The sequence below is a fragment of the Akebia trifoliata genome, chromosome 12 (genome assembly GCF_017979445.1).
Source record: "Akebia trifoliata isolate Shusen 1 chromosome 12, ASM1797944v1, whole genome shotgun sequence".
In the NCBI taxonomy this organism is placed as follows: Eukaryota; Viridiplantae; Streptophyta; class Magnoliopsida; order Ranunculales; family Lardizabalaceae; genus Akebia; species Akebia trifoliata.
In genome coordinates this window covers 10,219,947-10,239,190 of record NC_141386.1, presented here as the reverse complement: position 1 = coordinate 10,239,190, position 19,244 = coordinate 10,219,947, and the positions used below count along the sequence as shown (strand labels likewise).

Below are 19,244 nucleotides of genomic sequence, written 5' to 3'. Positions count from 1 at the left end.
CTTTTCTCGAGTGTTTACCGTAAGAAGAAGTTATTCTCCTTAAGGATCTCATTTATCAAGATTAACTAAGCTTTCGTCTAGCTAAAGATGTTAAACTTAGCACTTCTACGAGGTAATCTCCTATTTTTTTTTTTAATAGTTTTAGATTTCGGAAAGTAATTTAATTCTTCACTTCTGTTGGCCTAGAACTTGGTCATTTTCCTCATCAAAAATAATTATCGGTTCAGAACCAAAGTGGTGAGTTCTAAAAGAAAATCATAATTGGTCACATATGTTCAAGGTTGCATAACACTTGACAGAAAGGAATGATCTACCTGTCGATAGGTTTTCACCTTGCTAATCCTCTTCAAATAGTAATCGACAAATCGAGATGGCATACCCAATGCACCCAAGCTCTACGTGCTTAAAAGTGATGAACTATGACCTTTTAACGTTAAGCGATACTCATAGCTACCATTGCCATCCAAATCTTAGAACTTTACTTACTTCATTTTGTTGTTATTTTACACCATGTGGGTTTAAAGTTACTAGTATGTGTTTATCCGACATAGCCTAGGAACCATTTACTCAGGTTATAAACATGATATATTTTTGGGGTGCTTATAATATCATACAACATGATCACAATTAATATGGAAGGCACAATCGACATTGCTATAGTGGTGAGTGGTGTGTTGTCTCATTTTAGGAGACATTGCATTAGTATCAACAAGATTGTATGATCTTTTTTAGGTGTCATCCAACCCACTTTACTTCTTTTTGTCAATTTCAATTTTACCTGTGCATGTGCATGTTGAAATATTGAAGATAATATAATGTTTAAGTTTGGGGGTGTATGGGTCTGATTTCCACCTAATTTTTCTTCTTTTATTCCAAAAATCATAAAAAATTGAAAAATATTTAACAGTTTTGTTTTATTTTGTTCAAAATCTTAGCTTGTATCTTTAAACACTTGGTTAAAATATTAAATCAATTTTTGGTTAAAAGCTTTGATCTAAAGTCCCCATTCGTATTGCTATTAGACAAAAATTATAACAAAGTTACCTTTTATGTGTAGTTACTTCTAATAAGATTACCAAGAGTCTAGGTTGAATTAAGTAAACTTTTTACCTTCCTTCTACCTAGAGTATGAAGAAAATTTGGGTTTGATGAGATTTGACTTCCTTATTCATTTGGTTGGATGATTAGAAAAAAAAAATAGAACTGGGTTGAATATGTCTTAAATAATAGCCATTGAATTAGATAGGGCACTTTGAAAAAGGTTGCCTGTGTTTTCTTTGAAAAAGAGTTTAAAAAAAAATAAAAAATAAGAAAGAAAAAGATCTCTCGAAGTAAGAAAGAAAGAAATAATAAAAAAATTTCAAAGTTTATAAGTTTAGAGTTTTAGTAGGGCAAAAGTCGTTAAGTGTAAAAACGTGAGTACACTAGAATATCACAGATAAAGTCCCTTAAAGGTATTAAAATGAACATCCACACTTCTTAATAGCCTAGACAAGATATCAATTTTTGAATTAAAACTCAAGTTAATTCTATTCCTAAATAAATTGAAGATTTTTTTGAACTTATTCTAGGAAATCGAATCTCTAAAGTTTCTAAGTTAGAATTACTATTTTTTAAAAGTCAATTTAAAGTCTAAGTTTTATCATAGAGAAATAAGAGTTGAAACCCTATACTAGTGTTACATCCAAATGACTGACAAACCATAATTGACTTGTGTTTTTCAAAATAAGATTTGATTGTAATTATTTTTACTTTAAAGTTATTTTGAATTTAATGGGTATATTCTCTGCAAACCCCCACGAGTCAAACTCGTCCACTAGGAGTGAACTAGCGATTTAAGAGTTTGCTACTTTCATTAAATGCATTCGAGATACCTACGAAAATGACAGTTTTATTTTCTATGAATTAGAAAAATATAAATTTGGGGGCATGATCTGTGTCTCAAAACACTTATTTACCATATTTTTCCCAAGCATTTATCTCGATTTTTGTCTCTATTGCTCTATATTAAGTAAATAATCATGTTAAGTCTTGAAATATCACATTGCATGTTCTTTTATGCTAATTAGGCTTAATTGTACATAAATAATTGCATTTGTTGAAAAATTCTAAATACGTATGTTCACTGTACAAATTAAAGATCAAACCATCAAATTGGGCCCGAAAAATCAGAAAACAGACATTGCATTATGATTTGGAGGACCAATCAAACATCCTAGCCCAACCTCAAAACCAAGGGTTTCAACCCAACTGCTGTGTGATGGACTTCAGTTGAAGCACCCTAAAATTGTGAAAGTGTGATCCGCACGTGATCCTATCTGCAATGGTAAAGGCGGCTAAGAATGAATTATTCTAAAACTTAAAATCATTATAAATAGAACATTTCTCAATATAGAAATGGTCTCTCTTGACTTCTTGCCTCTCTTCCTTTAATCTTAGGCCCTTGGTCTTTTCTCCTGTATTTTTTATTTTTAACTTAGATTTTTCATTAAAATTTTATAATTCTTATAAGTAAGAATGTGAGAAGATATTGTAATTATCTTTGTTTAATGAAGCACGATTTGTTCTTCTCTATTTATTTTTTCTTTATCACTTGCAATGACCTTAGGCCCTTGTCCACTCCTATGAATTAAGATTATAGATGGATTCTTACTGTGGTGCCCCGCCGAACACCAACATAAATCTCCATTTCAGATCTCGAGGTACTAGGTGGCACCTCGAAATTTCGGCATGGTCTCATCTGTTTATGTTAGCATTCCAAGGCGTATAACCTGCACCTGATAAACGACATACAATCCTGCATATATACACATAAAATAAAATACTAGCAGAAGCCTATATACGTCTAATAACGTATGAAAGACCAGAGTGCGGAAAAATAACCAGAATACAGGATTATACAAAATTCCTCACTCTAACAGAAATCCTAACACTCAAGACAGAATCCATAAGACTACCTGGGGGAACTGACACCACTAGGGGTATAACCCTAATACTTACCAGGTGACAGACTCTGGTTGTCTATCTGACCAATCAGATGATCCTCATTTGTGATCTACACTTGCTTCGTCAAGCTCTGAATCTGAAACTAAAAAAATAGAGAAGGAAAGAGTGAGTAACAATGGTTACCCAGTAGGGAAACAAATAACTTCTGCCAATAACCCCTCCTAGCATGAACGAATAAGCAGACTAAATTATTTTAACATTACAAAATTTTACAGAATAAACTACGATTAACTGGTACATATAGCCAGGGATGAGCAACTAAATATTTTAAAACTGACATTACATCAATCAACAGTACTCACTATAGCATTTTCTTTATGCACAAATCTAATTGATCAAATGGAAACATTAAACATACATTTCATTTTATATATCAAAGTAAGACAACAAATACATAATACACAATGGTGGAGTATTGGAATTAGAAAGTTCGGATTCACGACTGGATCACTCCCAGTCGGGACATGATGTTACAATTATTCTCTAGCTTTTAGTTCATGATTTTGTGACTGGTCGCTACACTTACCACGCTTGGTTGACTATTTATCCGGCTCAGGCTGGTCGTTTGACGTGACCGTAAGCAATGGATCTCTTTTCGATGTGTTAGAACGTTCGATTACTATAGATTGTTAGTGATCACTAACTAATCATCTTCGTCTATGCCTATCAGGCGTGCATGTAATTCCCAAATATACAAATCATTCGTATACGACCACCTTTACATTACAAGTTCACTGGTAAAGATAGAGAGGAATATCCCGGATTCCAGTTGTGACTCCACTCTCATACGCGTCTCATACCACGTATGAGCTTGGTGGTCCCTACCGTACATCCCAGGATAGTATACCACTCCGGATGATATGATGCACTATCCCTTCAGGCATTCACAAACTCTTTAACAGCTCATAAAATAATTACATATATATATATATATATATATATATATATATATATATATATTATTTTCATTTGAAAACAAAAGAGAAATTAACAATACAAGGTTGAGAATGGATATCCAGTTTCCTACCATGCAAGTATGGCCACCCGACCTAAAATAAATAACAAAACGGAAACGTAAACAACGCCTCGTGCTAACATAAATTTAAATAAACATGCAACCAACAATATTATCCCTGGATATCTATTCACCAACCTGCACACAACGCAACAACGTAAAATGCAGACATCACCCCTCAAGTATGACTCTGACATTTTACCGTTTCATACCCTTTTTCTCTTTTTCCAATTTTTACAGTTTTCAATCTCTTCAATAAAATATCCATTTTCTGATATTCATCAACTCAATATGAGTTCATTGAATGTTAAATCATATTTTCCAGCTATAGAATTTATTTTTATCAATAATATTGAAAAAGAATACAAATTTTATATCAAAATGGGGTCTGAGCAGTGCACAAGACCCAATTGATGGAAATAACCTGTTAAAATAGCCTACCCACGTATAATTTGTTAAAAAATACAATTAAACATATCAAACATGCAATTTTTGACGTGAATTTTGAAATAACAAAAGAATTCTATATTTTATAAATACATAAAAATTTTCAGATAAAATCCTAAATGCAATTTTCACAATCTACGATTAGTAATAGAAATTGAGAGTTCCTTACAATCTCTAGGTGAAAGGATCGAAGCACGTGCGCGAAAAATCGAGGCGATCGGCACGGAAATCGAGACAGATCAAACTTCGAAGTGACTGATTTTTGAATCTGGCCTAGTGATTTTGAAGATCTCGACGTCGTCGTCCTTTCTTCCTTCTGCGACGGAGGACGGTTTGACCCTGAAACGGATGAAATCCAAGGTCGAAGTTTCAAAATCTCCGTATAAAAATACGACTGATTTTTGATGATATCGGGTGAAATAGAAAGTGAAACGAAAAAAGGTTGGGTGAGTTTTGTAGATGTTGAGGCTACGAACGTTTCTCCCTTCTGCGTCGAAAAACGTATTGACCTAGAAACGGATGAAATCCGAGGTCAAAGTTTCAAAATTTTCGTATATAAATACGGCTGATTTTTGACGATATTGGATGAAAAAGAAAATGAAATGGAAAGAGGTTGGGTGGGTTTTGTAGAGAATGTAGCTGCGGACATTTCTCCCTTCTACGTCGATCGTCGACGGCGAGCTGTTTGCGAGAGATCTGAGGTGGAAGATCGAAGAAAATAATAAAAAAAAATTTTAAAACCGTTGGCTGTTGGACGAGTTGGGAAGACGAAGTTATAAAAAAATATTAAAATTTTATTTATATAAAATTTGGGACAAATTCGATATTTTGTCAATTATTTTGATTGATGATAAGTTGATCATCCGAATTCCAAAACTGACAAATGAATACTCTATTTTGCCTAATTTTTTTATTTCGGATCTAATGGTGTAGTCAATTTCTATAAATTCTGTCTCTAACAAAAATTTACATTTTTTGCCTGAGGTGACCCTTAAACTTGATGTGTTTTCGTTTTTGACGATAATTCGACTTCCTGATCTTCAAAAATGACAAATAAATAGTACATGTTCAATAATTTTTTATTATGAACCCAATGGTATGATCGAATCTTAACAATTCTTTCTCTACCAACAAATCACTATTTTAGCATGATCCGACCCGATAATCGAGAATTTTGCAACTTTTATATTCAGACTCGCATTTAAGCGTGCTTACAGGCTAAAGTATGTTTTTCAATCATTTTGAATCTAATGGTGAGGTCCGATTCCATTAAAAATGATCAGAAACATCATAAAGTTTTACCCCTAAGTCCCACTTTCAAGATTCTCTTAAAATTCCACTATTTATTTTTTCCTCGAGATACGAATTGAAAATTCGGGATTTTACACTTACACCCTTTATGCTTAACCTAGATGTTTCATACTTAGATAAGATCAATATATAGCATGCTTAATCTAGATATTTGGCAGTAAGAAATTCACATATTAAAGAGTGAAGGAATTCTACTTTAATGTTTTTAAATCTTATTTTATCTTATTAAATATTTCGATCTAAGGAGCTAACACCAAGCCCTTATGATTGAGTTATCAAAGAAGTTAAGAACTAGATTTTGACTTAATAATTTACTCTAAGTGGATACCTTTCTAATAGTAATTTCTTTCATAACTTTAACTTTATTTTGTTCACTGTTAATTTAATTTCCAAAAATTTTTATTTTCTTTTGATTACTTCAAAAATCAAAAATATATTTATTTGTTGGCTTAGATTAATTTTGTAATCTTCGCTTGACTCTGTCCCATTTTTCTTGGGTTTGATCCCTTACTTGCCCCTATAATATATATTTTAACTTCTATGCAACAGACCAGGATAGTCACATCACTTAGTCAAAGTATTGTGGAGGCACCACAACATCTAAAAAGTAGAAAAAAGAGAAGAAAATACGAGCACGATGCCCTGAATTATTCATGTATTAAGATACAACTTCAAATTTCAAAAACAAAACTTTCATTAAGGGGGGAAGCTGTAATACCCCATATTTTACATGTATCTCAAGAAATTCATAGATCAATTTATAGGAAAAATTTTCAAGTTGGAATTTGACGAAATAAACACACCATTAGAATTGTACAAAAAATTAATCAGAATCAACTATAAGTTTGCAAAAATTGGAATACAAGACATTTAGGCTCTTAACATAAAATTTTAATTACTGTTACATCCTTTTAAGATTATAAATATCAGACCTGCAGAAATTTACAAAATTTTTGCACATTTAACACATTCTATTCTCCTAACTTGAAATCCTAAATAAAAAACCCTACTTTCTTTATACTTCTGATCAACTTTTCTCTGACCTAGATACACCGTCAAGATTCATCATAGGTGAAGAAGTCATTCGCCGTGTCAAGAGCTTCGTAAGGATGCATAAAGTTAGGACTCTTATCGCTTTGGAGAACGTAGGATTCGAACCAAGTCAAGTTCTACATTTTCCAGGGATTGATCGATGCAAAAATAATTGAGAACTTTGGACCTTTCTAATAGTCTTGATTTTCTTTGCATCTAGATTTTTTATCGAAAACTTAAATATTTTTATGAAAAATAGGTTAAAATAATTCTTTTTTCGGTGCCATTGACAAAAAATCCATCTGCCATAAAAAATTTAAAAACTTTTATGCAAAAATATTTTCATATTTCGACTAAATTTAATTATTTTCTTTCAAATATTATTATAAAAGGATTTCAACGTTTAAAATTTTATGTTTAAGCTATTTAAGAGTTTTTGAATTTTGACTTCATATATCAAAGTTTTGGAAAATAAATTTGTAAATTATTTCAACTTGAGGGATCGCATGGTAGATACGATGCCTTATGGACAAGAGTATGGACTCCCATTGTGTGTGTGTGGTGGCGAATGAATATTCGAGCGTTAATTTACTTGTTGTTATTGGGATCCGTTAAAGAGTCTATGAAAACCTGAAGGTATGGTTTGTTATATCACATCTAGGGTGAATTCCTATGTAGTATTGGATGCATAAGAGATTAATATCACAATTAAAATATGAGAGTTTTCTCTTTTTCTTTACCGGTGAATTATGTGATGCAAAGGTAGTCTTGGAAAATGTAGAGATGTCTTAAGAAACTATATGTTCACTTGATAAGCTTAGATAAAGATGACAAGTCAATGATCACTAACTGTCTAGTAGTAGTTAAACGTTTTGACACATTGTGAAGAGACCTGTATCTTTGTTAACTTTGAGTATTAGTTTCTTATGGACGGAGAGAGAAGAAGTTTGACCAAATCTTAATTTTCAAATTGAATGTAATAGAAAAATATTACCTAAATAAAATGGTTGAGGCATGCACAAAGTACTATCCTAAAACGAAATTCGTTCCTGTTGTTGTACCACAGTTTGTAGGCGTTCGTTCTCCAGGCTACAACAACTCATTAACCAAAAGGGTACTCTAAATTGGAACGTAACTTTGAACTCGACATGAAGTTACTTCAAACATAACTTCAAAACAAAATTAAAACGTCTAGAATATTTTAAATAATTGGGCATTGATAATTAAAGCAAAAAACGGGCTTTTGTGCACACCCACGTGAGGTGTAAATCAAAGATTTGTACCCCTGATGTGCGCGCATACACACATTAAGGTTTCTGGACCGGAGGATCCAAATCCCAATAGAAATCTTGGATATTTCTCTTGGGCCTTCGTGTGCGCGCGTGAGCCCGCCGACTACTTCTATCTATTTTAAAGCTATTAGAAGTACAACTATTTAATAATTGCAAATAAATTCTTCTAATAGTAGATGTGAGACTAAAATTACTCAAGACAAAAACAAAACTTTCAACTAAACTTAAAACAATAAAGTAAAAGCATAAAGCAAATATGGGATTGAATTATCCTATGGTTTAAAGATTTTTTTTACCAAATGCTTAAAACTTATTGAATGTTAAATGATTTTCAAATTCAACCCTCTAAATTCCAATAATATTATGGTTACAGTCAATGCCCAACCTGAACTGGATAAATGGTCACCAGAGTGTGGTAAGTGCAACGGTCGACCACATAATCAAGAACTAAAGTGTTCCACATTGATTAAGTTTGGAATAATATTCGAATCCTGATTGAGATGATATCTAGTCATGGTTGTCAACACTGTAAACAAACACACTACCATTGGTTGTACATACTATATTTACTGTTTATGTTGAAAACTCTGTTGGAAATCATTTCAAAAACTATTTATTTTAATTTGAAATTGTTTATAACATGTTTATGTTATTTTTACTTGTTATTTATTTGTTAGAAAACTTGCATTTGTTTTAAATGATTTTGAAATATTTTTCCCCATGAGAATGTTATTTACTTGGAGTAGATTTTTTCTGTTATTTAACTTCATTGTTATTCACCCTATCATTTTATACTTGCAGATCTACCCTCGTTGAGGAGTAATTAGAAGAAACCACAAAAGAGTACCGACTCGTTGGTCACATAGGCGACCAGAGTTCGCTTCTAGGTGAGAATTGAAATTTCTTTTATTAGATTATTTTAGTTTAGAATTGAGGATTTCCTATTTTATTGCTGAGAGTTAGGATTTTAATGTTAGAGTAAGGTGTTGCCAAACTTTTGTTTCATGGTAGGTTTTTTTAGAGTTAATTAACATTTCAATTTATTTTGTGAATAATTTCACATTATTAGTTTTCAATTTTGTTAGAATTTTTGCTACAATATTATACATTATCACAATATTGTTATTTAATTTGTTATCATGTGTTGGGAATATGTTTTGAGTACCTTTGATTTTAATGTTAAATCATAGGGATTCGTGTTAAAATTTGGGGACGCTACATCTTAAATACATATAACAACAATAAAATACCTAAAATTCCTAAATTCCTAAATTATATTATTTATTCACGAGACCTCTTAAAACATTATAGTCAAATTCATTCGACTTCACCTCCACATCCTCAAAAGATGTCACTCTTGCTGTTTTTCCAAAAAGATGAGAAAATTCATCAATATTGAATAGTTTTAATTAATTAGTTGATGAAGTCCCCCCTCTACAATTTGGTTGATAAGCATAAAATACACACATTGTTTTTAATATTTGACTTTTATTCGGTGTATTTGATTTGACGACAAAGGAAATGATTGTCCTTATATAACATTTAGGACATGAAACTCTCTTCGGTCGTTTTGGTCCAAAATGACTAGGTTTCTTGCAAGACCAACACACGTAAATTCTTTTTTCCATCCATGTTTTAACTCTATATAAAAATAAAAATATAAAATTAATCAAAATAGCAATAATTTTCATTGTGGACAAACATTGTAGAGTGTGCAACTTCAAATTTTGTAATAAATAATATTTCTGTGATAGAATATCCATAAAAAAATCCCAAATTAGAAAAATGTTTGAAAAAATTTCTCAAAAAAGAGAAGAAGACAATGAAGGATGAGATAAAAGATTGTGTAAAAAATCCCGACACGTAAATTTCTCAAATTTTTTGCACAGGTTTATTTTCAATTGTATTATGACTTGTAAGTGAGAGAGAAGAAAACATCAGACGAAACACAAAAGGGGTAAGTCGATTTTCATAGGGGTATTTTTTGTCAACTTGAAAATCAACGGTTGGAACGTCAATATATTACTTTTTGTTAAATTCATAAAAAATATTATTTCTTAATAATTATTAATTAATATATTATATTTTTAGTAATATTACTCTAATTTTATTATTTTTCCTATTTTATACATTTAACCCCAAAGAGGATGTTGTTTCCTAGGCACATGCAAACTCTAATTATAGATATATCATTTACTGTTCTTAAAATTTTGAATAATCATTATTTTCAAAAATGTGCCATAAATTATTTTACATATTCAAAAATATTTTCTATGAGTTTGCTTTACTTGTTTTTTAAAATAAATTAACCCCAAATTTATATATAAAAACAAGTGCAAGGCATGTGCACCCCTAACAGAGTTTCTATTAACATACCAACCTCTACTTATAATATACCCATCTTGTATGTAAAATTTGACATGCCAATAGAATCTCTCTATTTTAATCCTAGATCTTGAAATAGTACAGTACTTTAACATCATTGGCTAGAAGATGAATCTCGAGATTGAAGAAAATTCATAAATTTGATTTGACCTTACTTATTTTGTCTAAAAGACTAAACTACCCTTTTCAAAAGACACAGAATCTAGAAAACTCGGATAAGTCCAAGTTGAGGACTCCCTTTGCACCAATAGTTTAGCATAACACGTGGTACACATACTGTAGTTTAGGACCCACCGCGTGCAGATCCTATACACCTTAGAATTACTTTGTAATCTTGCTCTTTCTTCTTTGTGCATCACAAGCTCATACTTTGGACCTATTGGCCATATGTTGAAAATGCAGCTGAACTAGAAAGAGACATTTCGAGACTTATAATAAATTAGAAACCCCTTAATAAAGTATTACAATCTATAAGATATTATATTCCGAATAGGCAAGGTCTAATTGACCGATTTATCAATGCAAATGTCAATAAAAATGATTAGAAATACGAATTAATAATCTAATGAATTGGGTATGAATCAACTATACACAATCTATAAGCCTCAATCTAAAAAAAATTAATTATATTTTATATAAAATTAAATTCGATTTTATCTAAATAAATGGGTTGGTTGAAGTTTAAACATATCCAATATTATAAATGTGAAAAATTATCTAAATTATAATAAACCAGAAGGTGGCATGTCAAACGCCCTTGTATCAAAAGGGTTTATTTATAATTTATAATATTAATTAGTAAGTTTTTTAAAGGTTACATAATGAAAAAAAGAGATTTTTGTAATGTTGAAAACTAAGTAGTGGGTTGTATTTTTTTTTTATATATCAAAATGACCATGATTAGATTAAATTTAGGAGACATGTTGGAGTGACTTTAAAATTCACCCCATTTCACACTTTGTTGCGTGGAGGTGCACACAAGACCAAATATGCTCGTTGAAACACTTCTACTTGGGTTTGTCTAGTTATAATAGTAAAGATATTTGGGTAATTATACTTTCACCTTGTATAATTTGGTGTAATTCTTTGGCGATCCCTTAACATTTTGACAAATGCACTTATCTCCACTATAGTTATGTAACATACTCTCTTACCCCCTTCCATCTACTTGTTGATCAAACATTACCAAAATATTTTTTAATCTTCAAAAAGATCATTTTATCCTTTTGAAAATATCATTCATTTTCGTAAATAAAAATATCCTTGTGAAAAATGAGTTCATGCTTATGAGTGTGAGAATGCTTAGAAAGGGGCATTTTTATCACTTATTTATTTTTTTTTCCAATAAAAAAAGATAAAATGAAAAGATAAAATAGTAAAATTACTTGTGAATCTTAATGTTGTATGTGGTGGGGAGGTAAGTGTAATTATCAAAATATTAAGAGATTAATATAGAATTATGCCAAACTATTAAGGGTTAAAATGTAATTTACCCTAAGATATTTTCGAAAGTAACTTGATACTCATGTTTTGTATGTCAATCTGGATTTGATTTTGATCTGTCCTCGTCCGATCTAATTATTTACAGATTGGAGTTTGGGTCGTATTAACGAAATGTTATAGAAAACCCAACCCGACCATTTCCCCAACGTCAGTCAGTTAAGGGTACATTTGTAAATTTTGTGAGTATGTAAAAATAGGTTTATGGCATTGTTTCAGGTGAGATATTTTTTAGGAAATTCAGGTTAGTTTGGTCATTTCAGTCTCATAACAATAATGACATCTGCAGCAGCTCAATCCACCAGAGGTCCACAGCTACCCAAAATTGTCAGACCCAATAAAGAAAAAGAAATAAAAATATTAAATAAAAGTGCACACAAACAAAAGCAAGGTTTTGGGCTTGCAGGTAAATCTGTCCTTCTATCTCTCTTTTATTATTATTATATAATAAATAATAATAATATATATAATACTTAAACTTATTTATTTATTTATTAAAATTTATATATTATATCATATTATCATTAATTTATTATAAAATTACTCCTTTATTATAATTTTCTTCTTTCACCAGAACCAGAGATGTTGATTCTCTTCTCTAAAACTGAATTTATTCTCTCCACTTTTCTCTCTGTTCACTGTTAGAGGTTATTTTAAGAATGTTTTTTGAAACAAAAATGTGATTTTTGTGGGGTAACTGTTATTGTTGCCTCATAGATGATGGAGAAGATCGAGCTTTTCAAAAATCATAAAGCGTAACCCATGTTCTAAGAATCTGACTGAAGGAAGGAGTTCTCTGTCATTTCTCCACAACTTTTTTTTTTTTGATTCATAAATCATGTCTCAGACCAACTGGGAAGCCGATAAAATGTAAGTTTTTCTTCATTATTATCTTATATTTCTTCATTATTTGGCTTTTATTAGCTGTTTCATTTGTTGGAGGGATTTATTTTTATATATATATTTTTTTTGGTGGGAGTTGTGTGCTTGTTGTGGATTTGATTTTTTTGAACTTTGGGTTTACTCTTTAATAGGTATTCTTTATTTTGGTCTTTCTCATCTGGGTATTTCTTTTTTTTCTTCTAGGGTTTAGGTTTTCTTTCAATGTTTGGTTTGGTGTGGTAGTTGTTTTTGTTAATGGATTCTTTGATTTTTTCAGTTTGGGGGTTCGATTAAGGCAAGTTTGGTTATTTTTATTGGAGTTCATTTGCTCCATGTTGTTCTTGTTCTTCCTGTATTATCTTTGATAAATTTCTGATAGATATGTCTATTTTTGTTGGTACAGTGGTAGTTGTTTTTATTAATGGGTTCTTTGATTTTTCTGTTTGGGGTTCGATTATGGCAAGTTTGGTTATTTTTATGCTAGTTCATTTGTTCCCATTTTTTTTATTCTTGTATTGGGATTGGCATTATTGAGGGTCAATGCTGTTCTTGTTCTTCATGTGTTCTCTTTTGAAAAAAATTGATTAATATTTGATGGAAAACAGGTTGGATGTGTATATTTATGATTATTTAGTGAAGAGGAATTTACAGGCTTCAGCAAAGGCGTTTCAAGCCGAAGGGAAGGTGTCTTCGGACCCAGTTGGTAATATTATTTTTTATTTTTAGTTTTAAAGAGAGATCCTAGATATATTCAGAGTTTTATAAATTGCTGTTCTCGTAGTCTAGTTTGCTTTCTTAGTTTATTGTATTGACATGGGTTTACAGCCATCGATGCCCCGGGTGGGTTTCTCTTTGAATGGTGGTCGGTATTTTGGGATATCTTCATTGCTAGGACAAATGAGAAGCACTCTGAAGTTGCTGCGTCCTACATCGAGGTGGGGTTTTAAGATATTTTCATTTTGGAGTTGAAATTCCCACTTTTTGTATTCAAGTCAGATTGTCATGTTATTGAATTCTATTACATGTTAGAATAGCTGTTTTGGCATAAGATACATCCAAAATTCCATCTTTGTAGACAGGATGAGATTCTTTTTTTTTTTTATATTACTTTTTTTGGATGCTATTCCAACTTGGTGTGATTCCTTTCTCTACATGGACTTGCTAAGCTTATGATTTTTTGGTTCTATTATTATATTATTTTGTTTGATAGGATTTGGGATTTTTAACTTTTCGGTTAGATGGCTGCCTTTTCCAATTTGTGAATTTTTTTTATTTGTAGGTTAGGTATTTTGTGACTTTCGTACTCTACCATTCTCTATCAACTATCTGACCAAACAACCGAATGACTTTGTCTTCTTATACATATGCAGAAAATTTAAACCCATGTCCTTATGTTTGTTCTCTTGTAAGTATCTCGAGTCATTCTTCCTGTTTTAGGTACCTACAAGAAATTGCTTTATTCACTATTAACTCTAATGTAGCTTAAAGAACTTTGGGAAGTTATGGGACTAACATAGCTAATCATGGAATGCTAAAAGCTAGTCATGGTAATTCAAAACGTCAAGGATTCTCAAAGGGTGGAAGGCAAGAACTAAAGTGGATTTTGGTGGTAAAAAAAGATTTGAAGACATTATTGATCTAGGCTTGTTGAATAGTGCAGTCAGGTTCATGTTGCCAGCCCAACCTAGATCTTTAATATCTTCAGATCTTTTCCTACCATCAATATCTTCCTGTGAACCACAATGCCTATTTGGGTTGGAGAGAAGACCTTCTCTTTCATCTCTCATTCTTCTCTTTTTCTAAAAGAGCCAAGCCTAGAGCCAATATTTGACTCATTAGGAGAGAATTGTTGGAAAATAAGAAAAATCTTGGAACCTTATATGTAGTGGTGATTGACCCCTAATGTATGACAACTGCAATTCTAGTTAGAGGTTTAGTGGGATTTCTATTTCTAGTTCTAGTTCTAGTAGGATTTCAATTTCATAGTTATGTTAGGAGTACAATTCCTTGTTATTTTTTAATTTGTTTTAAAATTTGATTCTATTATTTAGATTCTAATTAGAAGTATCCAAATTGAATTGCAATAGGATTAGAAAGTTGCTATTATGTTAAAGATATGTTAGGAACGCTAATTTTTAGTATTTTAGTAGGATTCTAAGTTTTTTTGATGGAGTTATTTGTATGAGGAGCTCCAAATCCGAAAATTGATAATAATAAATAAATAAATTCTGATTTTTTAAAAAAGATTTTAGAACTTTTCCTCTTGTGGATTTTTGTAATCTTACTGGTTGAAGATGGTGATCTTCTTCCTTTTTCATAATCGTGATTTACTTAACGTTCCGTTACGCCAATTGGTATCAAAGCAAGAGTTCCTCATTCCTATGGCATCTAAAGATGGATTAAGTTCGACAAATTTCATGGATGATGTTCTAGATTATCGAGTTGTAACCATAGCAACCTTCGAATCCTTCCAACAGGAGACTCAACGGTTGTTGCAAACTATGTATACCACAATTGAGCAGTTGACTCAGGTTTTGCATGAGAATCAGATCCAAGGTAATGAATGAATCATACTTAATGATAGAGATTAACATGTTCAAGGATCGAGGGTTATGAACATTCGTAGGTGAGTCCATGAAAGTGAGTCTATTGATGAAGAAATTGATGATATTATACTACAACATGGTGAATGAAGGGTTGCAATTTAAGATCGAGACTTTTTTTTTTCAACGGTCAACTTCATATAAAGAATTTTCTCAATTGGCTTTTGGAGGTGGAACGTTATTTTGATTACATGGATATTGCGGAAGCAAAGAAAATTAAGCTTGTAGCTTACAATCTTAAAGGAGGAGATTCGGCATGGTGAGAGCAGTTGCAGTTGTTACGAACTTGACAAGCCAAAGCCCCAATCCGAATTTGGCATAATATGAAACAACTATTGAGGGCACACTTCCTCCCTATGGACTATGATCAGATACTACCTATTCCAACAATACCAAATTTGTCGCCTAGGAAATCACTCAATCTGAGATTATGCTGTTGAATTCTTTCGGCTGTCAGTTTATAATAATCTTATTGAAATAGAATCACAACAAGTAGCTAGGTTTTTAGGTAGATTGTGTGTGACCATCTAAGAAAGGGTTTCGTTACAACCTGTTTACACTCTGAATGATGTAGTTTAGTTAATAACAAGAGTTGAAACCCAATTGGATTGTCTAAGTTGGTGAAATCAGGCTTCTAGGAAGATTGTGACCACTACGACAATATTGGAACTGGAACTGAATTGAGTTAAAGCATCGTTTCGAGGAAATACCCAAACACATGTTACAAATTGAGATTCGGAAAGTAGTCAAGCTAAGTCAATTGCAAAAGCCAACACTAATCGGGGTTCATCTTCAAATCCTTATGCCTACCTACAACTGAATAAGTGTTGTTACAGTCAACCAGGACATTGTTCTAACTAGTGGCCACAACGTCCAATGGTCAATCTAACAACTCATGATGAAGCAATAGATGATGATGAATCGGATTTTAAAGAAGAAGTGGAAGAAGTAGAATAAGAGACTTGGACTCACGAAGATGAAGGAGTTTCTCTCGTTGTTCGTAGATTGTTGTATACACGTAGGCAAGAAATTGATCCACAATGGCATAACATCTTCAGGATTAAGTTGACAGTTAACCAAGGGGTTTGTGATTGATAATAGATGGTGGCAGCAATGAAAATATTGTGTCTAAGATCATGGTTGACAAGCTACAATTGTGACCGAGACGCATCCCACCCCATACAAAATTGGTTGGATAAAGAAGGTAGGTGAAACAAAGATAATTATTATTTTTGATCGATAAAGATAAGTTTATTGATAAGAGAAAAAACTAGGGGGGTCGAGAAGACCCACCCAAATCAAAGAGAAGGAAACAAAACCAAGAGAACACAACAAGACTAAACAACAAACCGCGACAAAGAGCACACACCATATCCCAACACACAACAAAATCTTCAAAGAAGACCCCATTGAATTCCTTATAAAGTTTGCTCCAAGAGAATAAGAACTCCAAAATAGAAAAAACTAGGCTTTCCAACGTAGAAATTCTCCCTTCAAAAATGCACTAGTCGTGTTCTTTCCAAATACCCCAACAGATTGCAAAGGGAGCCAAAAATCAAAGGAGCCGCTTAGAAGACGAGAAGGAACCTTCCCACGACAATCAAGGGCCTGTTTAGATACCAGGAGCAGAACTACTGTTCCAAAGAACAGGAGCTAAAGTACTCTGTGGAGGAGCTGGAAAAGTAATTCTGTGCAGAAAGGACGTTTGGCAATCAACTCTGTGAAGTACTGGTAGAAGTACTTTTATGCTGGAAGTCTGTTTGGGAACCATACTGACTTCTCATGACTTCTATAAAAAATCAGAATACCCTTATATTATACCAGTTATTATTTTTTGTCTTTTAGTGTCATAATATGCCTTCAAACTATACTGTTTTTGACATTTTAACTATAATATTAATATAATATAATAAATATTAAATATTAAAATAATATGTTTAAATCCATTATACTCAAAATTAAAAAAAAAAATTTGACAGACTGTCTTTTAGTATCATAATATGCCTTCAAACTATATTGTTTTTGACATTTTAACTATAAATATTAAATATTAATATAATATAATAAATATTAATATAGTATAATATAATATTTTAAATATTAAATATTAATATAATATGTTTAAATCCATTATACTCAAAATTTAAAAAAAAATTTGACAAACTGTCTTTTAGTGTCATAATATGCCTTCAAACTATATTGTTTTTGACATTTTAACTATAATATTAATATAATATAATATAATAAATATTAACATAATATAATATAATATTTTAAATATTAAATATTAATATAATGTGTTTAACTATAAATATTAATATAATATAATATAATATTTTAAATATTAAATATTAATATAATGTGATTAAATCCATTAAACTCAAAATTAAATTTTTTTTTTAATATTAATAAAGGTTTCTTTCGTTTGATTTAAGGACATGAATTACGAATATTTTCATAGAAAATTAATAAAGTTAAGGGTATTTTGGTAAAACGAGCCGTTAGATTTTAACTCCCCGCAAGATGAGTTTTGAGAAATAGGTTTTCTTGACTTCTTCACAAAGAGTAATTTCTTACTCTTGCGCGGAGTAACTCTTCGAAGGAGTTGTTCATTCAAATGCATCCAAACGACTTCTAACTCCCCGCAAGAGTCAGAAGTAGCCAAGGAGTCCTATCCAAACGCCTACCAAGCTACCAAAATCGACTTGATGGAGCGAGGAAAGCAACCTACTATATCGAATAAAGACAAGAAATGTGACTAAATGTGATGAGCCACCCGACAATGAATGAATAGATGATCCACTGTTTCCGCCTGCGAACTACACATACAACATTGATTTGGGGAAATAAAGCCTCTTTTAATTAACTGATCCAATGTTGCGAGTCTCTTTAATGTCGCTAACCATAGGAAAAAAGATATCTGAAACAAAGATAATTGAAATATGTCAAATTCCATTTCAATTGAAGTTTTTTACAAGGATACAGTTACTTTTGACATAGTTGATATGGATGCTTGCCATATGCTATTTGGTAGAACTTGGCAGTATGATGTAGATTCTACTCATAGAGGCAAGAGTGACACTTTCATGTTCTATAAGGATGGGATTAAAATTGTCCTTACCCCTATGAAAGGAGAGAATCGTTCGAAAACTACTAAAGTGGAGGGGCAATCCTTTCTAATCGTTAGTAACATCTTACAAGAGTCCAAGGAAGCGTGAGAGATGTATGTCTTAGTAATGAAAAGTGAAGAAGATAAGGTTCTGGAAGTCCCTAAAAGGTGAGACTTTTGTTGGTTGAATTTGAGAGGATTGTACCTGAAGACCTTTTAGATGGGTTTCCTCCTATTAGATATATTAAACACCATATTGATTTGGTTCGTGGTGCAAACTTGCCTAATTTGCCACATTATAGGATGAGCCCAAAAGAGTTTGAAATCCTGTAGAATCAAGTTGAAGAATTGATTCGTAAGGGATTGATTGGGAAAAGTATGAGCCCATGTGTTGTCCCAGCTTTGTTAACTCCACAGAAATATGAGAGTTGGAGGATGTGCATAGATAGCTTGTACATCAATCTCAAGAAGTGCAGATTTATAATTGATAGTCTTATATTTCTAGGGTACGTGGTAAGTCCTTCGGGAATTAAAGTTGATGAAGATAAAGTAAGGACTATTCGGGAATGGCCAACACCAAAATCAATGAGCGAGGTACGCAATTTCCACGAGTTAAAAACATTTTATAGGCACTTTGTGAAGAACTTCAACAGCATTACAGC

At 31.8% G+C, this 19,244-nt stretch overlaps 1 protein-coding gene across 9 annotated transcripts in view; it reads left to right on the top strand.

Annotated features, from left to right (window-relative positions):
- Positions 1–12,376: 12,376 nt before the first annotated feature.
- Positions 12,377–19,244, top strand: part of LOC147388877 (transcriptional corepressor LEUNIG-like) — a 36,194-nt gene continuing 29,326 nt past the window's right edge. For 6 of the 9 annotated variants that reach the window (XM_086418437.1, XM_086418436.1, XM_086418434.1 and 3 more), the window contains exons 1-3: positions 12,531–12,858; positions 13,476–13,573; positions 13,696–13,805. In XM_086418437.1, coding sequence (XP_086274563.1) covers positions 12,827–12,858; positions 13,476–13,573; positions 13,696–13,805 — 240 coding nt within the window. In that variant the 5' untranslated portion in view covers positions 12,531–12,826. Of the gene's footprint in view, positions 12,395–12,528; positions 12,859–13,475; positions 13,574–13,695; positions 13,806–19,244 lie in introns of those variants that run through there. The other 3 variants (XM_086418429.1, XM_086418435.1, XM_086418432.1) reach the window with 3 other exon arrangements.